Source organism: Rattus norvegicus, chromosome 9, assembly GCF_021556685.1.
Source record: "Rattus norvegicus strain SHRSP/BbbUtx chromosome 9, alternate assembly SHRSP_T2T, whole genome shotgun sequence".
NCBI classification, from domain to species: Eukaryota; Metazoa; Chordata; class Mammalia; order Rodentia; family Muridae; genus Rattus; species Rattus norvegicus.
The window spans coordinates 17,382,631-17,398,327 of record NC_141542.1 but is presented as its reverse complement, the minus strand read 5'-3'; the positions used below and the strand labels follow the sequence as shown (position 1 = coordinate 17,398,327).

At 38.7% G+C, this 15,697-nt stretch overlaps 1 protein-coding gene across 31 annotated transcripts in view; it reads left to right on the top strand.

The window, feature by feature from the left end:
* Positions 1-15,697, top strand: part of Pot1b (protection of telomeres 1B) — a 58,130-nt gene that overhangs the window by 12,485 nt on the left and 29,948 nt on the right. For 15 of the 31 annotated variants that reach the window (XR_015628981.1, XR_015628979.1, XR_015628990.1 and 12 more), the window contains 6 exons: positions 130-244; positions 699-829; positions 4,121-4,411; positions 6,743-6,898; positions 10,760-10,929; positions 14,144-14,220. Coding sequence is in view for 14 of the 31 variants with exons in the window: in XM_087568100.1 (XP_087424226.1) it covers positions 130-244; positions 699-829; positions 4,121-4,411; positions 6,743-6,898; positions 10,760-10,929; positions 14,144-14,220 (940 nt within the window). In the remaining 17 variants the exon portion in view is untranslated. The remainder of the gene's footprint in view (positions 1-129; positions 245-698; positions 830-4,120; positions 4,412-6,742; positions 6,899-10,759; positions 10,930-14,143; positions 14,221-15,697) is intronic. The other 16 variants (XR_015628987.1, XR_015628986.1, XR_015628988.1 and 13 more) reach the window with 3 other exon arrangements.

Genomic DNA, 15,697 nt, shown 5'->3' with positions numbered 1-15,697 from the left:
CAACACCACGCCTTTCCCCATGAGGCAATTTTTTCTTCAGGTTAAATCTTTTAAAGTGAAATAGTACAAATTTGGTAATTTACAGGTGTTATCATAATATTAAATAATGTAAAGTACTTTTTTCTTTAGGCCCCAGTACCACCTTACACATACACACCCCTAAATCTACTTAAGGATGGCACTGTTGTCAGTGTCTGTGGTGTTGTGAAGTTCTTTAAGCCTCCGTACTTAAGCAAAGGAACAGGTAAGTATTGAGATGGGTGGGTATTTTATGGACAAGAGCTTTGTTGCTGGACTCAGGACCACAACTCCTTTAGTGACCTGAGACTCAGAACAATTTCAATCCTAATTTTCAGATGCTAAGCAATACTGATGTGTATTCTTTGGTTATTTTAACTTATGAAATGCATGTAGTCATTACATTTCTGAGTTTTGTTGAACACAGTACAAGTAAAATTTTTGGAAAGATGTTAAGTGATTAAAAAGTTATTACTTCTCCAGAAAATCAGTGTAGATTATTTATATTTATATCCTTTTATATCTTAAGGTTGGTTTTGTAGTTTGTTAGTTGTATCTTTTTATTAAAAGACATTAGTAGAGAAGAGTAATATTTCTTCACCATTCTTAAGTAAGCATATTCCTATTTTATAAGCACTTCCAATTATCTTAATTTATGTTAAATATTTTTTGTTTCCCAGATTATTGTTCTGTTGTAACAATTGTGGACCAGACACATGTGAAGTTAACGTGCATGCTCTTTAGTAGAAACTGCGAAACCCTTCCCATCATTTATAAAGTTGGAGACATTGTTTGCTTCCGTGGGCTGAAGGTGTGCTTTGTTTTTTCTGTAGTGTGCATTTACTGGAGAAGTCTACTAGCAGTAATTATATGTCTTGTTGCAGAGAGACATTAAACATTCCAAGAAGCAAATATATCAGGCACCAATTATTCAAACGAGTCGCTTGCCCTCTTTCCTAAGACTTGCTTCAGAAACTGTGATGGACTAGTTTCAGTTTGTCCTCTCACTTCCAAATATAATTGATTTTTATCAAGTTTCCATGTAGAATTTGTCAAAGATGAAAGATCATTGTCAAAGATCATTGTCTTTTCAATTTAATTTTATTCAACTTTGGGTCTTACCGTCGCTCCACCTGATTTCAGACACCTGAGATGTGAGCTGTGTATCCCTGATACACTGAGGAAGGGAAGATTAAAATTCAATTCAGCTAAAAGAACATGATTCTTCAGGACAAGGCACTAAAGAGAAAAGCCTACACAAAACATGCCAGAAGTCTGTTTTTTACCCCTGGGTACTTGTGTGAAAGCTGTGCTGTATAGGCTGGGCAAGATCACGCAAGGATTGTAAAGCCAGGGTACAGGAGAGCTGCAAGGGTAGGGGTGCTGCAGGGCCAGCTTAGTGAGGCTTAAATAACTTTATACCTCATTAACAGTTACTAGTTTTTCTTATTTTGTGACATATTATTATCAGATGCAACTTATAAAAAGGAAAGTTCAGTTTGGGTCAGTCTCATGGTAGAGATGTTGGTGACATTGCTCCTCATATAGCTGCCAGAGCAAGAGGCAGAGAAAACAGGACTAGGGGGTGGTGAGTACCTAGTTCCAACACCTAGGGCCATGTTGCATAGCAGCCACAAGCATTGCTACCACAGGAGCATGCAGCAGACCTTGTACACAAATAGTAAAAAGTATCTTGTCTGATTCAGGTAAGACCAAACCTTACCTTATCGCACAAGGGCCCTTTTTACCTGTAGGAAGGCTCATCTGTCAAAACCTATAGTTTCCACAAAGAAGACTGTATGCAGGGTGAGTACCACCAGAAGGAAAGGGCTCCGTAAAATCCTTGAGTATCATACAGGTTCACCAGAAGAAGGTGTAACTTAAGTTTTTGTCCATTGCAGGAGCTCAGCTAGTGACTTGTCAAAATGAACAAAACTCTGCCAGTCTTGGGGAGGTAACATAATTCAGAACCATTCCAGTGAAATACTACAGTGACTAATCAAGAAGAGAAAAAATTACTAAACATGAACAGAAGGGCTTAGAAGAAGGGTTTTTAAAAGCAAGTGGAATTTACAAACAATTTTTATAGGGGCTCAGATATGAGTCTATTAAACAGTAATTTCCCCAGTAGATATTGTAAGTTTTTCCTAAAAGATTAAACAAAGTACTTTCAGCAAATTAAAAAAATAGTTAAATGAATAAAAGGAAACTAATACAAAAAAAGAACTATAATCTGTAAAAGAAGCAAGTAGAAATTCAATATGTAACAGGAACAGCAAATGAAAAGTATACTGGCTTGGTTAATAAGTATTAGACATTGAAAATAGATTCAAAGACATTACCAGGCATGAAGAACAAGTACGATAAAAATAGACCACAATGAACTTTTGAGGTAATATCTAGTAATGTAATCTGTAATTTAAGATACCCAGAGAAGAGAGGTGAATGGGGATACACAGGTGAGAGAGCACGCGTGTGTGTGCACATACCCATACCACAGCCCCCCACATGACACACACGCATCCACATGCCTACATACATCTAGTCTTGAAAAGTCAAAGCATTGGGGAATCATTCTATATGGAGAACAGTAGCAATGATTTTTGATAATTAATTTACCTATATTTTTGTCTTAATATTCTTCAGTAGAGGCTTATCAACTAGAAAGTTATTTAGGGTTGACAAACCATTTCAGTGGATAAATATGAAATTTTTTTTTTTAAAGATTTATTTTATGTATATGAGTACACTGTCGCTGTCTTCAGACACACCAGAAGAGGGCATCAGATCTCATTACAGATGGTTGTGAGCCACCATGTGGTTGCTGGGATTTGAACTCAGGACCTTTGGAAGAGCAGTCAGTGCTCGTAACCACTGAGCCATCTCTCCAGCCCCCTATGAAATTTTTTTTTTTTAAATTTATTCATTATATTTAAGTACACTGTAGCTGTCTTTAGATACACCAGAAGAGGACATCAGATCCCATTACAGATGGTTGTGAGCCACCATGTGGTTGCTGGGAATTGAACTCAGGACCTCTGGAAGAGCAGTCGGTGCTCTTAACCTCTGAGCCATCTCTCCAGCCCGAAATTTTTTTAATATTCTAGTAATTTCACTAATAGTAAATTACTATTTCAAACATAAACAATCCTGTAAGATGATAGGGGTAAAAACTCCTACTCTGTACAAGAGTGTGCAAAGGACAGGGGCCTGGAAAGCAGGAAGTTTCTGGTAAAAAAAACAAAAAACAAAAAACAAAAAAAAAACCAGAGTGCTTCAGTGCCGACTGAGACCAAAAAGCCATTTTTACCCAAGGAAGTAAATGAAATGTTAAGAATTCCAAAGGAAGACAGAGCAAAGGGACAGTAGGAAGCAGTTGTTAAAAAGCAGAGAGTCAAGGAATGTAGTGAATGTGTCCTGATTACCAGAAAAGCATAAAAGTAAAAAGCAAGAGTTATGTGGTGCCTACAGAGAGTACTTTGAATATGAAGACAAATTAGAACTAAAATGATAGGAAGTAAATTATAAAGCAAGAAGAAAATGAAATGATGATATCTTATTTTCAGACATGAAATACTACCAGAGATTTGTGAAAAGAAAGGGAGCATTTTATTTGAACAAGAACTATTCATGAAAACCATACTAACACCACATATTTAATAGTTGTACATTTAATAAAGGAGCCATAGGACTCAGTGTGACACACGTTCGGAGATGGCCCAGCTTGTTCAGTCATAAGGATGAGTTAGCCTTGCTGCACGTGCTTGCTTTATATATTCTTGGGTTCTAGATTTCACTGCCATAACATACTTTAGTTAAAATTATACTTTAATAAATTAAACACATAAATGTAAGAATGCAAGTTTGGTAGAATCGGGGTAACTATTACCTCCTGTTTAAAAAGTAAATTTTAGTGTTTTAAAATTAGCATCTGTTTTCCCTGATTGCAGTATCACTTGGCTGTATTGTTTCATGAGTTAATTCAATAAGGACTAATAAAGATTCCCTCTGCTTCTCACCCTAAAAAAACTTTAACATCTGAAGTTTTTGGTTTCTCAATTTTATTTTGCTGACTTTTTGATTTGTGCTTTTTCTCTCTTAGATCCAGGCATATAAAAATGAGCTTCAGGGAATCAGCACACGTGGTTTTGCATCTTTAACATTTGATGGCACCTTAGGGGCTCCTGTCGTATCTCGTACTTTAAGCAAGAGCTTTAACTTCACCGCTCAGGACTACAATATGGTAGAAACCTTGCGGACTTGGGCATCCACACACATTTCAGCTTCTTCCAACTTAGTGCAGCTTTCTAATGCTGAACCCATGCAGTATTATGACCTGACTTGTCAGCTCCTGGGCAAAGCAGAAGTGGACGGAGTGTCATTTCTCCTAAAGGTACATTTTAAATACTCGAAACTATACCTTAATGCCACCTCTCTGTTGATAAGGAGCCTGCAGCACTCTGACAGTATTTCCAGACTATTTTGTACGGAGTTTAAAATTCTTCAGACTATTCATGCAGCTCTACTACATTTTTTTGTTCTTTTCCTCTAGAGAAAACAGTATTGTCAGATGTGTATTTTATAAAGTTTGTGACATGCTGAATGTATTTCTTATTTTAGTAATAAAATCCACATAATTCTCTTCAGTGAAACTTTTGCGTATTTCTGTTGCTTTATGAATGTCAGCTTTGTTGCCACCCATTTATGTGCAGGGACTATTGCAGGGACTGCCTGGCCGTGGTGAAGCGTAAAACACTGAGATATTTCTTATCATTCTTGTTTTTAAATCAGCCAGAAAACAGTAGCATAATTGCCCATGACCTACAGACAGTAATTAATCATATTCCTTGTTTTGCTCTACTATAGAGGATGTTTTAAACAGCACCACATTGACTGAGATCCTTTGCTTAAGTCTTTGGCATCTGTAATAGTCAAACAAGCCATGGAGTTTCATTTTTGACAAGACTCATGACTTACTCATAGCACTTACTGCTGGCACATTAGAAAGGAACACTGAAAAATAGAAATTGCTGGATAAAATATCTGGAAATCACTATGTAGACTTGGTTGACTTATAACTTATCAAGATCTGCCTACATCTTTCTCCCAGGTGCTTGGAATTAAGATATGTGCTAATACTCCTAGACTCAGACATGAGTTTTTAATTAAATATTATAAGCAGAAGAATGCAGACATTATTCTTTCTAAGTTATACTTGGTTAGTATGCAAAATAATATGTGTTTTCTTTTTTAAATCTTAGTACAATACTAACTTTGCCCCTGCCTTTAGTTGCCATGATATATCCATTTCAGTTTCTCTCAGCAGCCATGTGTTCTAGTATCCATTCTGTTAAAAGACACTGATCATAAGCAACCTAGAGGACTGAAGAGTGTATCTGGTTTCAACCTCTGGATCACAGCCCTGAGGGAAGTCAGGGCAGATAATGAAGCAGGATCTTCAGTCTTCCTATTCCACACTGAATTACCTCTAAATTTTAAATGGAAAAATTCATGCACAACTGAGGAAATACAACAGAAAACAGGAAGCTGTTATTACCTGTTTGTTGGCTTAAAGACTGGCTTATGCTCAGCCATCTTTTTTTCTTGTTTTAGGACTCCCTGCATAAACATGTTGCTGCCTACCATGGACTTGCCCCTCTTTTGTCCATCAACAATTAAAACCCCACTACAGATAGTATAGTATTCCGCACAGGTCAGAACATGGAGCAGTCTGATCTTTGTACATCAGATTGAGGCTTTCTTCTCAGATGACTCTTGACTGTGTCAAGTTGACAGTTAAAGTTACTCAGAAGAAAATGTTTTACTAATGGTTTAGGAGTTATTTTTTTAAGTACACATATGTACATTGGAATAGCTACTTTTACATAGGTGCCTGGAGAAACCAGAAGAGTCTGTCCAGTCCCCTACTGCTGAGTTACAGGCAGTTGTAAGAAGCTTGACATGTGATAGAAATCAAACTTACAGCTTCTGCAAGAGGAACATGCATTGTCAACTACTGAGTCTCCTCTCCAACCTTCACCCATCTGTAAATATAACATCCAAGCATTTTTGTCTGTTAATTAGTTTATCCAATGTAGGTATTGAATAAGTGCTTTTCAGTTGTTATCTGTTCAGACATGATCTGAACAGATGCAGTCTGATGGCTTTAGTGTTTTTACTTGGCTTCATATCTTTGGTTTTTGGTAGTAACTAGAAGTTATATGTATGTGGGGTTGGGGGTGGTGGTGTACTGTAAGGACATGTTTGAGCACAGAATAGAAAACTTGTCAGTCGACTGCAGGCTAATGTTTGGTTTGGTATCATAAAGTGTTTTGTTTTGCTTATCTTTACCTCTTTCTACATTTTTGTAAGCAACAGTTTTTATTTAGTTATCTCACTATCACAGAATGATGGACTTCAAGGTTTAAAGTCTATTAAAAATACCAGTGTGCAGCTATTCATTTTTTTTTTAAAGATTTATTCATTTATTATATATAAGTACACTGTAGCTGTCTTCAGATACACCAGAGGAGGGCATCAGATCTCTTTACAGATGGTTGTGAGCCACCATGTGGTTGCTGGGAATTGAACTCAGGACCTCTGGAAGAGCAGTCGGGTGCTCTTAACCACTGAGCCATCTCTCCAGCCCGCAGCTATTCATTTTTAAACTTGACTCTGCTTTTGCCTAAAGATTTCTGAGCTTTCCTTTACCATTCCACGGCAGGTATGGGATGGCACTAGGACGAAGATTCCCTCTTGGAGATTATGCCTACAAGACATGGCTTTTGAAGGTGACTTAAGTCACATTCTACAGCTACAGAATCTGGTGATAGACGTTGTCGTTTATGATAATCATGTCCAAGTGGCTAAATCCCTAAAGGTGATGTTTACTAGAAATGTGCATGCTGTTTTCTGTTTATGTCCTTTTTAGTTGTACTTTTATTCTCATAATTGTGTTTGTGGATATTATTTAGGATCTAGTAGTCAACTTCAAATTTACTCGTTTTCAACTTGTACGTTATAAAACGTGTGTCAGAGTTAAAACTCTGAACACCTTATACATATTATTTTCATTATAATTTTTATTTGAGAATATGACTATGTTATTTACCTTTGTCTCCTACCCCTCGAAGTCCTCTCTGCCCCTTGCTATCTTTCACATTCTTGGCCTCTTTTTCTTTGTAGTTGGTGGTGGTAGTGATGGTGGTAGTTGTGGTATTGGTGGTGGTGGTGTGTGTGTGTGTGTGTGTGTGTGTGTGTGTGTGTGTGTGTGTGTGTGTGTGTGTGTGTGTTTAATTCCTAAATGTATATACCTGTCTGTTCGATCCCTTTAATGTTACTGGTGTGTATGTTTTCAGGGATGACCATTTGGTATTGGATAACCAACTAGCCTCTTCCCTCGAGGCTAGTTCTCCTAGTATCTATACTAATTATTTGCCTATCATTCTTTGTCTAGGGTTAAAAAATTGTGAGCTTTCTCCCTTCCGTGTTAGCACGTCTATTAGTATCATCCTTGTTTGGGTCATGTTTAAACAGCCTTGTTGGTGAGGCTTCCTAGGTTTTGTTACTCTTATATTTGTTACTCTTATGTGTCTAGAAGACACATGTTTACCATAACTTCCTGTTCTTCTGGCCCAACATATAGTAATGAAGCCATTCTTATAAAAATGAAACCATTTATATTAAAACAAAGTGCTCCTTGACACCTGTCCTCATGCAATGTCCTATCTGGAACTCATTGCTGTTATCAGGTGTTTAACCCAAGTACATGCAGATTATCTCTATATACCCAGGCAAAAATACAACTGTAAGAAAAAATCAAACCAACCATCAATGTATTACAAAATATTTATTGCCTATGATATATGAAATGATCTTTGAACATTATTGCATGACTTGTATTGTAGATGAATTTATCAGGACTAGACTTTACAATCCCGCATTTTGTTTGTGATTTTTCTGTAATGGTTTTTGTCTATTTTAAAGAAGTTTCCTCAATGAGTGTTAAAAACTATACTTGCCTATCTGTATAAGGACAAATATTAAAAGTATAGTTAGGAATGATGTTGGTTTCCTTCAGTAGCAGTCGTAGGTTGTCTTCAAGATCCATGATTTTGCTCCTTTGGGTGTTTGACTAGGTTTCCAGTACAAGGAACGAATTCTCTCGTTTAAGGAGGGTTTGCATGCTACTGCTGCAGCTCTACCTAGGGCTATTATGTCATGCTGGGCATTGTAATTCAGTGGACTCAGCTAGGTAGGACTGTTGGCTGCTTTTCTTGTTTGGAACCCTCCACAGCTCCTTCTGGTACTATAACATCGTGCATTCAGGAAAGGGGCCTTCAGATCAGTTTCAGCTTAGGTTCTTTTTGAAATTCTTTTCAAATTAAGCTGTTCTTCCAATACTCTTTTTCAGATATATAGATACAAAATGACATTGTAAACTTTTTGCCTATAAGCTAAACTTATACTTTTTAAATACATAGTTATCCTGATGCAGTTCTTGTAAGAGTATAAAACATACATTGTCTTTATTATATTTTGGCCTTTGGTGGATCAATTACTAGTTTGTCTACAGGAGAAAATAAACATATTATACTGTTTTGGTAGAAATATTCTTAATGTTAACAATTATGTGTTAGAGTTTTGTTAGAGATTAAAGTACACATTTGTGTTTCTGTTGTCATTTTTCTGCTTGTAGAAATTTGCCGTACTGTCAAGACTAAGCAACACCTTTTTCAATAATAGACCATCAGGCAAATTTCATAATAACATTTGCTCAAGCTTTGACAAATCATAGTGCTGTCTCCAGAAGGCATTTCTGATCATAGCAGCAGTCATCTTCCCTCTGTGATTTGTTCAGAAAAGGTCTGTTTTCTGTGGCTGGCACGTTGTTAATAGTGCAGTGAGGTGAAACATAATAAACACCCATGCCTCACATCTATGCTTCCGCCTGAAGGAAGATATACCATAGGTATTTGAGATTCCTCTATAATGAAACTGTATGTGTGGCGTTCTGGTGTCCCCACTGTCTCAGCCTCTTCCTTTTCTGAATGATCTTGTCCTTTCTCATTCATAGAGATTTTTTAGAAAACTTTTTCAAAAGTCATGAAAGACACTGAAATTTCTGGCTGTCATTTCCTTAAATTTAAAAATTAATGTAAAATTATGTTTTTGGTAGCTAAGCCTTTGTTTATTAATGTAATTCTTTCCTACCTGAGTTTCTGGCTTCTTTCTGGTCCTTCAAAGGTCACAAAAGTCAACTGTACTGATAAAAAAGAAATAAATATTCCAAACTCTTGCAAAACTTAAAATAGTTTTATTTACTATTCTAGTATCCCACATTGGCTACCTTTTAGAAAATACATTTTTCCATTTTGTTAGGTTTTCTTTTTCCAAACCTCTATATTTTGCTGCAACCATAGTATAAGAATCGACAAAACAAGTTGCAGGAGAGTAGACTCAACACTTCCTTCTGTGCTCTTGTTCTCAGAAAACCCAAAAGGCCTGGCAAGAGAGACCCTTGGAAGTGAAGGAGTAATGTTGGGAACATGGATCATTCTCCCTGATTTATTCTTGACTCTTTGTGCTCCAGTGTAGATAAAGATTAAATGTGAGAGTACAAAGTGGAAAAGCTGAGTTGGTCTTTTCCTCTTCTTAGCACCATGCTTCTCCCATCATTTGATGCCATTTTTCTACTATATTATGTCACCACAAAGATGCATAGTTTGTAGGGAAGAAAGAAGAAAAGGTCGGTTCTCAGTCAGGAATGTTATTTTTATGCAAAAGAAAGTATCCTTGTTGCTTTTTGCTCATAAGTCTCTATAAAATTTAGTGCAGTTCCCATTGTGTGGTGTGTGACATCTAATGTCTTTGTTTTATTATATTTTGTTAAAATAGGGTTGCCCAGGTTGGGTTTGAACCCATTGACACAGTCTTCCTCATAGTAGAGGCTTGTATCCCATCACTAGCTCCAAATGTCAGCAGCTTTTAATAGCCTACTATATTTTCCCATTTCAAATCTTCATTGAAAAAGCTTAAGTTCTCTAGTTAAAAATGTATTTTAGTAAAATGAGTATTAGTTCAAAATATTGGTCTCACTCCTCACTTTGCATTCACAGAATATATTTCACAAGATTGGGATAAAAGTACAAGTATTTTATTAAGAACTTTTCTGTGCATAGAATTTATAAGATGGGGAAAAGCAAATGGAAGGACCTGCCTATAATCCCAACAGTCAGAAGGCTATGGCATGGGAATTGCTGTATGTAGCTAATAAGAAAATTAACCCGCAGAAAAAAAAGATGTCATTTTGATGTAGTTACATGATTACATTTTTCTAGTGTCTCATAATGAGAGGATTTTATTTAATCTCTTATTTAGTCTCTTCAAGTTTTTTTTTCAGAAATTGCTATCAAATAGAAATTTATTTAAGCCTTTGATTTATTCAATATATTTTATTGATGGGCTTCTGGAATGGGCCTGGTTGTTTTTTCTAATGAGCACATTGTGTAGTGGGCATGTGTGCACAAGCATGCTACTACACACATGATCTTATACAGAATCTATGAAACCAATACTAGGGCACAATATTGCCCTGGTGCCACTCTCCTCTTGCCATTAGACGGTGCCTTTCATTGCTTGTTGAGGTTGTTACCTCCTTTTGGTTATAAAACTTTCAAGGCTCAGAGATTGTTTTTATTGGGTCTCTTTTCTGAAATAATCTTTTTAAATAACCTTTCAGATAGGAAGCTTCCTTAGAATCTACAGCCTCCATACCAAGCTTCAGCCAGTTAATTCAGAGTCCCCAACTTCCTTGGTAAGACTCGAGTTTCATCTTCATGGAGGAACCAGCTATGGTCGTGGGATCAGGGTCTTACCAGAAAGTAACTATGATGTGAATCAGCTGAAAAAGTGAGTATTTTAATATCCCTGCTTGGAAAATATAAATATGATAATCATTAGGTTAATTTACAAGGTAGCACACTTTCTGTAATATGTGACGCATTTGTCTTTTTCCTGTTCCCTTTTTGCCTTGCTGAGACTCTGATTGGGGCTCTGGTACCAGCTAGGTAGACTAGACCATGATCCACTGCTGAGCCCAGCTAGGCAGACTGGACCATGATCCACTGCTGATCCCAGCTAGGCAGACTGGACCATGATCCACTGCTGAGCCCAGCTAGGCAGACTGGACCATGATCCACTGCTGATCCCAGCTAGGCAGACTAGACCATGATCTATGCTGAGCCCAGCTAGGCAGACTGGACCATGATCCACTGCTGAGCCCAGCCAGGCAGACTGGACCATGATCTATGCTGAGCCCAGCTAGGCAGACTGGACCATGATCCACTGCTGAGCCCAGCTAGGCAGACTGGACCATGATCTGCTGCTGAGCCCAGCTAGGCAGACTAGACCATGATCCACTGCTGAGCCCAGCTAGGCAGACTGGACCATGATCTACTGCTGAGCCCAGCTAGGCAGACTGGACCATGATCCACTGCTGAGCCCAGCTAGGCAGACTGGACCATGATCTACTGCTGAGCCCAGTTAGGCAGACTGGACCATGATCTACTGCTGAGCCCAGCCAGGCAGACTGGACCATGATCCACTGCTGAGCCCAGCTAGGCAGACTGGACCATGGTCTACCGTTGAGCCCAGCTAGGCAGACTGGACCATGATCCACTGCTGAGCCCAGCTAGGCAGAATGGACTGTGATCTATGCTGAGCCCAGCTAGGCAGACTGGACCATGGTCTACCGTTGAGCCCAGCTAGGCAGACTGGACCATGATCTATGCTGAGCCCAGCTAGGCAGACTGGACCATGATCTATGCTAAGCCCAGCGAGGCAGACTGGACCATGATCTACTGTTGAGCCCAGCTAGGCAGACTGGACCATGATCTATGCTGAGCCCAGCTAGGCAGACTGGACCATGATCTATGCTAAGCCCAGCTAGGCAGACTGGACCATGATCTATGCTGAGCCCAGCTAGGCAGACTGGATCATGATCCACTGCTGAGCCCAGCTAGGCAGACTGGACCATGATCTACTGCTAAGCCCAGCTAGGCAGACTGGACCATGATCTATGCTGAGCCCAGCTAGGCAGACTGGACCATGATCTATGCTGAGCCCAGCTAGGCAGACTGGACCATGATCCACTGCTGAGCCCAGCGAGGCAGACTGGACCATGATCCACTGCTGAGCCCAGCCAGGCAGACTGTACCACACAGATAAATCTTCCTAGCCCTGTCTCCATGCTGCTTGTCTGTCCCTCTCCCCTTCCTCCCACCACCTGTCTTTTCCTTTCTTTCTGTTTAATAAGACAAAAGGAAAGTGAGATGTAGTAAAGCCACTATTTTAACTTGAGATTTTCAACAGTTATTTCTAAATTTGTTTTTATTGTGAAATGTTTTTATTCTCCATCTATTGTGATTGATTGTTTCACTGGGTGCACTAATCTGTGCTGCTATCCATGATCCCTCAGTCCAGGTCCTTCTGTCTTTTAGCATCTCTATTGAAAATCTGTTGTTCTAGTAGGTCTGCCTTCATGTGATTCTTGATCTTTATTTTCTTTTTTCCTCCTAGCCTTTAATACTTTTTTTTCCTGCTTTGTTCTTTTAGAATTTTTATTCATGTGTATAATGGGGAATTTCCTTTCAAGTCCTGTCTATGTGTTCTGTGTGCTTCTGTATGCTTCTTATACTTTTATAGATATCTCTTCAAATTGGGAAATTTTCTGTTAATCTTTTGTTGAAAAAAAATGTGTCTCGTTCATATATTCCTATTATCCATAGATTTGACTTTTCATAGTGCCTGAAATTTTTTTTTTGATTGATGTACCTGTTTTTTAAAGAACTAAATTTCTCTCTCTTCTATGTCTTGTATTCAGTTGTTGAGGATTTACCTAAGAGATTTTGTTCCACATCCTTAGCTTTTTTCTTTTTTTCCTTCCAGTTTTATTTCAGTTATGGTTTTCTTTAGTGATTATTTATGTCTGTTAAATTCTCCTTTAAGGTCTTAAATTTTTACCATTATTTCAACTGTGTTTTCACATTCTACTTTAAGGCATTTATTCATACCATTTTTGTGGTCTTTGAATGTAGTCATGGACTACATGTTAGAGTCCTTGTTTTATACTATGGCTAAATTGCTTTTCTCAGAGCAGTAGGCTTGCTGCCTTCTGGAGGAGGTATATTGTATCGACTGTTCGTGTTTGTGTTTTTGCACTGTGACCTAGGCATCTAGAGTAACATTTGAGGTATTTCTTGGTATAGGTATCTGGTCTTATCTTTGTTATGTACATGTTGTGTTCTTTGGTTTCTTTTGCCCAATCTTTGTCTTCCCAAGTATAGCAGCTGTCGGGTCCTGGATTCCAGTTAAATGTTATGATGGCTTTGCCATCTCTTATAGATATAGTTATTCTGCTGGTTGGCAGGGAGTTACAGTGAAATGGAGATGGCCTAGAAAGAAAGGGTAGAAGGGGTAATGTTGAAGGATTACTGGGACCCTGGATCTGTACCAAGACCCTGGATCCCAAGGGGATGTGAACTAGGAGGAAGGATGCCTCTAGTGGGCAGGCTGCAGAAGGACTTAAAGTAAATGTAGAGAGAACAAAATGGAGGAGAAGGTAAATGTTGGTCCTTTGCTTGGTTCTCAACCTAGTGTGGCAACTGGAGTCTGTGATAACAAGGGTTTCTGCAGGTCAGTGGATCCATAAAGGAATGAAGATAAATGGGCTAGAGGGGAAGCTAAAAGGGGTTACCAGGTAAAACTGTGGTGGGCGTTGGAGGGTTGTACCCTCACTAAAATGCTGTGTCTCTAGGAGATGGGGCTTACTTTTAAAATCTTGAGTGATAGTATTCTAACTGCAAATGTTAGCATTACATTCCCAGGCTCTTTCTTTGATTGCCTTTAAAGTTTTCCATTGACCAACACTTCCACTCTTACTTCTTCTGAACTTTGATATTTATTTAGAAGGCGTTAGAGTTCTCAGATAATCTAGGAAAAGCTACAGGCCACCTGACTGGAATCTAACAAATTTTATAATTTCATGAACTGTATTTGGAGGATTCAACTGAACTTAGTATATTGACATTGTTATGCAATTTGACTTCGTATCTTTCCATTTTAGATCTTTAGAATCTGTAGATTTGGAAGCTATTCAGACCTCAGATGATACCTATCAATCAGACAATGAGAACTGTTCAAGTAAGGACAATTTATAAAATTGACATTTTACTTCCTCATAGTTTCATAAGTGTAATTTGATTGTTTTCTTCTGTGTGTGTGTTAGTTTTTTCTTCCATTTTTATTAAATTGGGTATTTCTTATTTACATTTCAATTGTTCTTCCCTTTCCCAGTTTCCAGGCCAACATCCCCCAACTCCTCCTCCTACCCGTCCCCTTCTATATGGGTGTTCACTCCCCATCCTCACTCCATTACCGCCTTCCCCCAACAATCACATTCACTGAGGGTTCAGTCTTGGCAGGACCAAGGGCTTCCCCTTCCACTGGGGCTCTTATTAGGTTATTCATTGCTACCTATGCAGTTGGAGCCCAGGGTCAGTCCATGTATATAGTCTTTGGGTAGTGGCTTAGTCCCTGGAAGCTGTGGTTGGTTGGCATTGTTGTGCATATGGAGTCTCAAGCCCCTTCAAACTCTGTCAGTCCTTTCACTGAATCCTTCAACGGGGGTCCGTTCTCAGTTCAGTGGTTTGCTGCTGGCATTCGCCTATGTATTTGCTGTATTCTGGCTGTGTCTCTCAGGAGAGATCTACATCCGGTTCCTGTCGGCCTGCACTTCTTTGCCTCATCCATCTTGTCTATTTGGGTGGCTGTATATGTATGGGCCACATGTGGGGCAGGCTCTGAATGGGTGTTCCTTCTGTGTCTGTTTTAATCTTTACCTCTCTGTTCCCTGCCAAGGGTATTCTTGTTCCCCTTTTAAAGAAGCAGTGAAGCATTCACATTTTGATCATCTGTCTTCAGTTTCATGTGTTCTGTGCATCTAGGGCAATTTGAGCATTTGGGCTAATAGCCACTTATCAATGAGTGCATACCATGTATGTCTTTCTGTGATTGGGTTAGCTCACTCAGGATGATATTTTCCAGTTCCATCCATTTGCCTATAAATTTCATAAAGTCATTGTTTTTGATCGCTGAGTAATATTCCATTGTGTAGATGTACCACATTTTCTGTATCCATTCCTCTGTTGAAGAGCATCTGGGTTCTTTCCAGCTTCTGACTATTATAAATAAGGCTGCTATGAACATAGTGGAGCATGTGTCTTTTTTTATATGTTGGGGCATCTTGTGGGTATATGCCCAAGAGAGGTATAGCTGGGTCCTCAGGCAGTTCAATGTCCAATTTTTTGAGGAAACTCCAGACTGATGTCCAGAATGGGTGTATCAGTCTGCAATCCTACCAACAATGGAGGAGTGTTCCTCTTTCTCCATATCCTTGCCAGCATTTGCTGTCACCTGAGTTTTTGATCTTAGCCATTCTCACTGGTGTGAGGTGAAATCTCAGGGTTGTTTTGATTTGCATTTCCCTTATGACTAAAGATGTTGAACATTTCTTTTGGTGCTTCTCAGCCATTCAGCATTCCTCAGCTGTGAACTCTTTGTTTAGCTCTGAACCCCATTTTTTAATAGGGTTATTTGTGTCCCTGCAGTCTAACTTCTT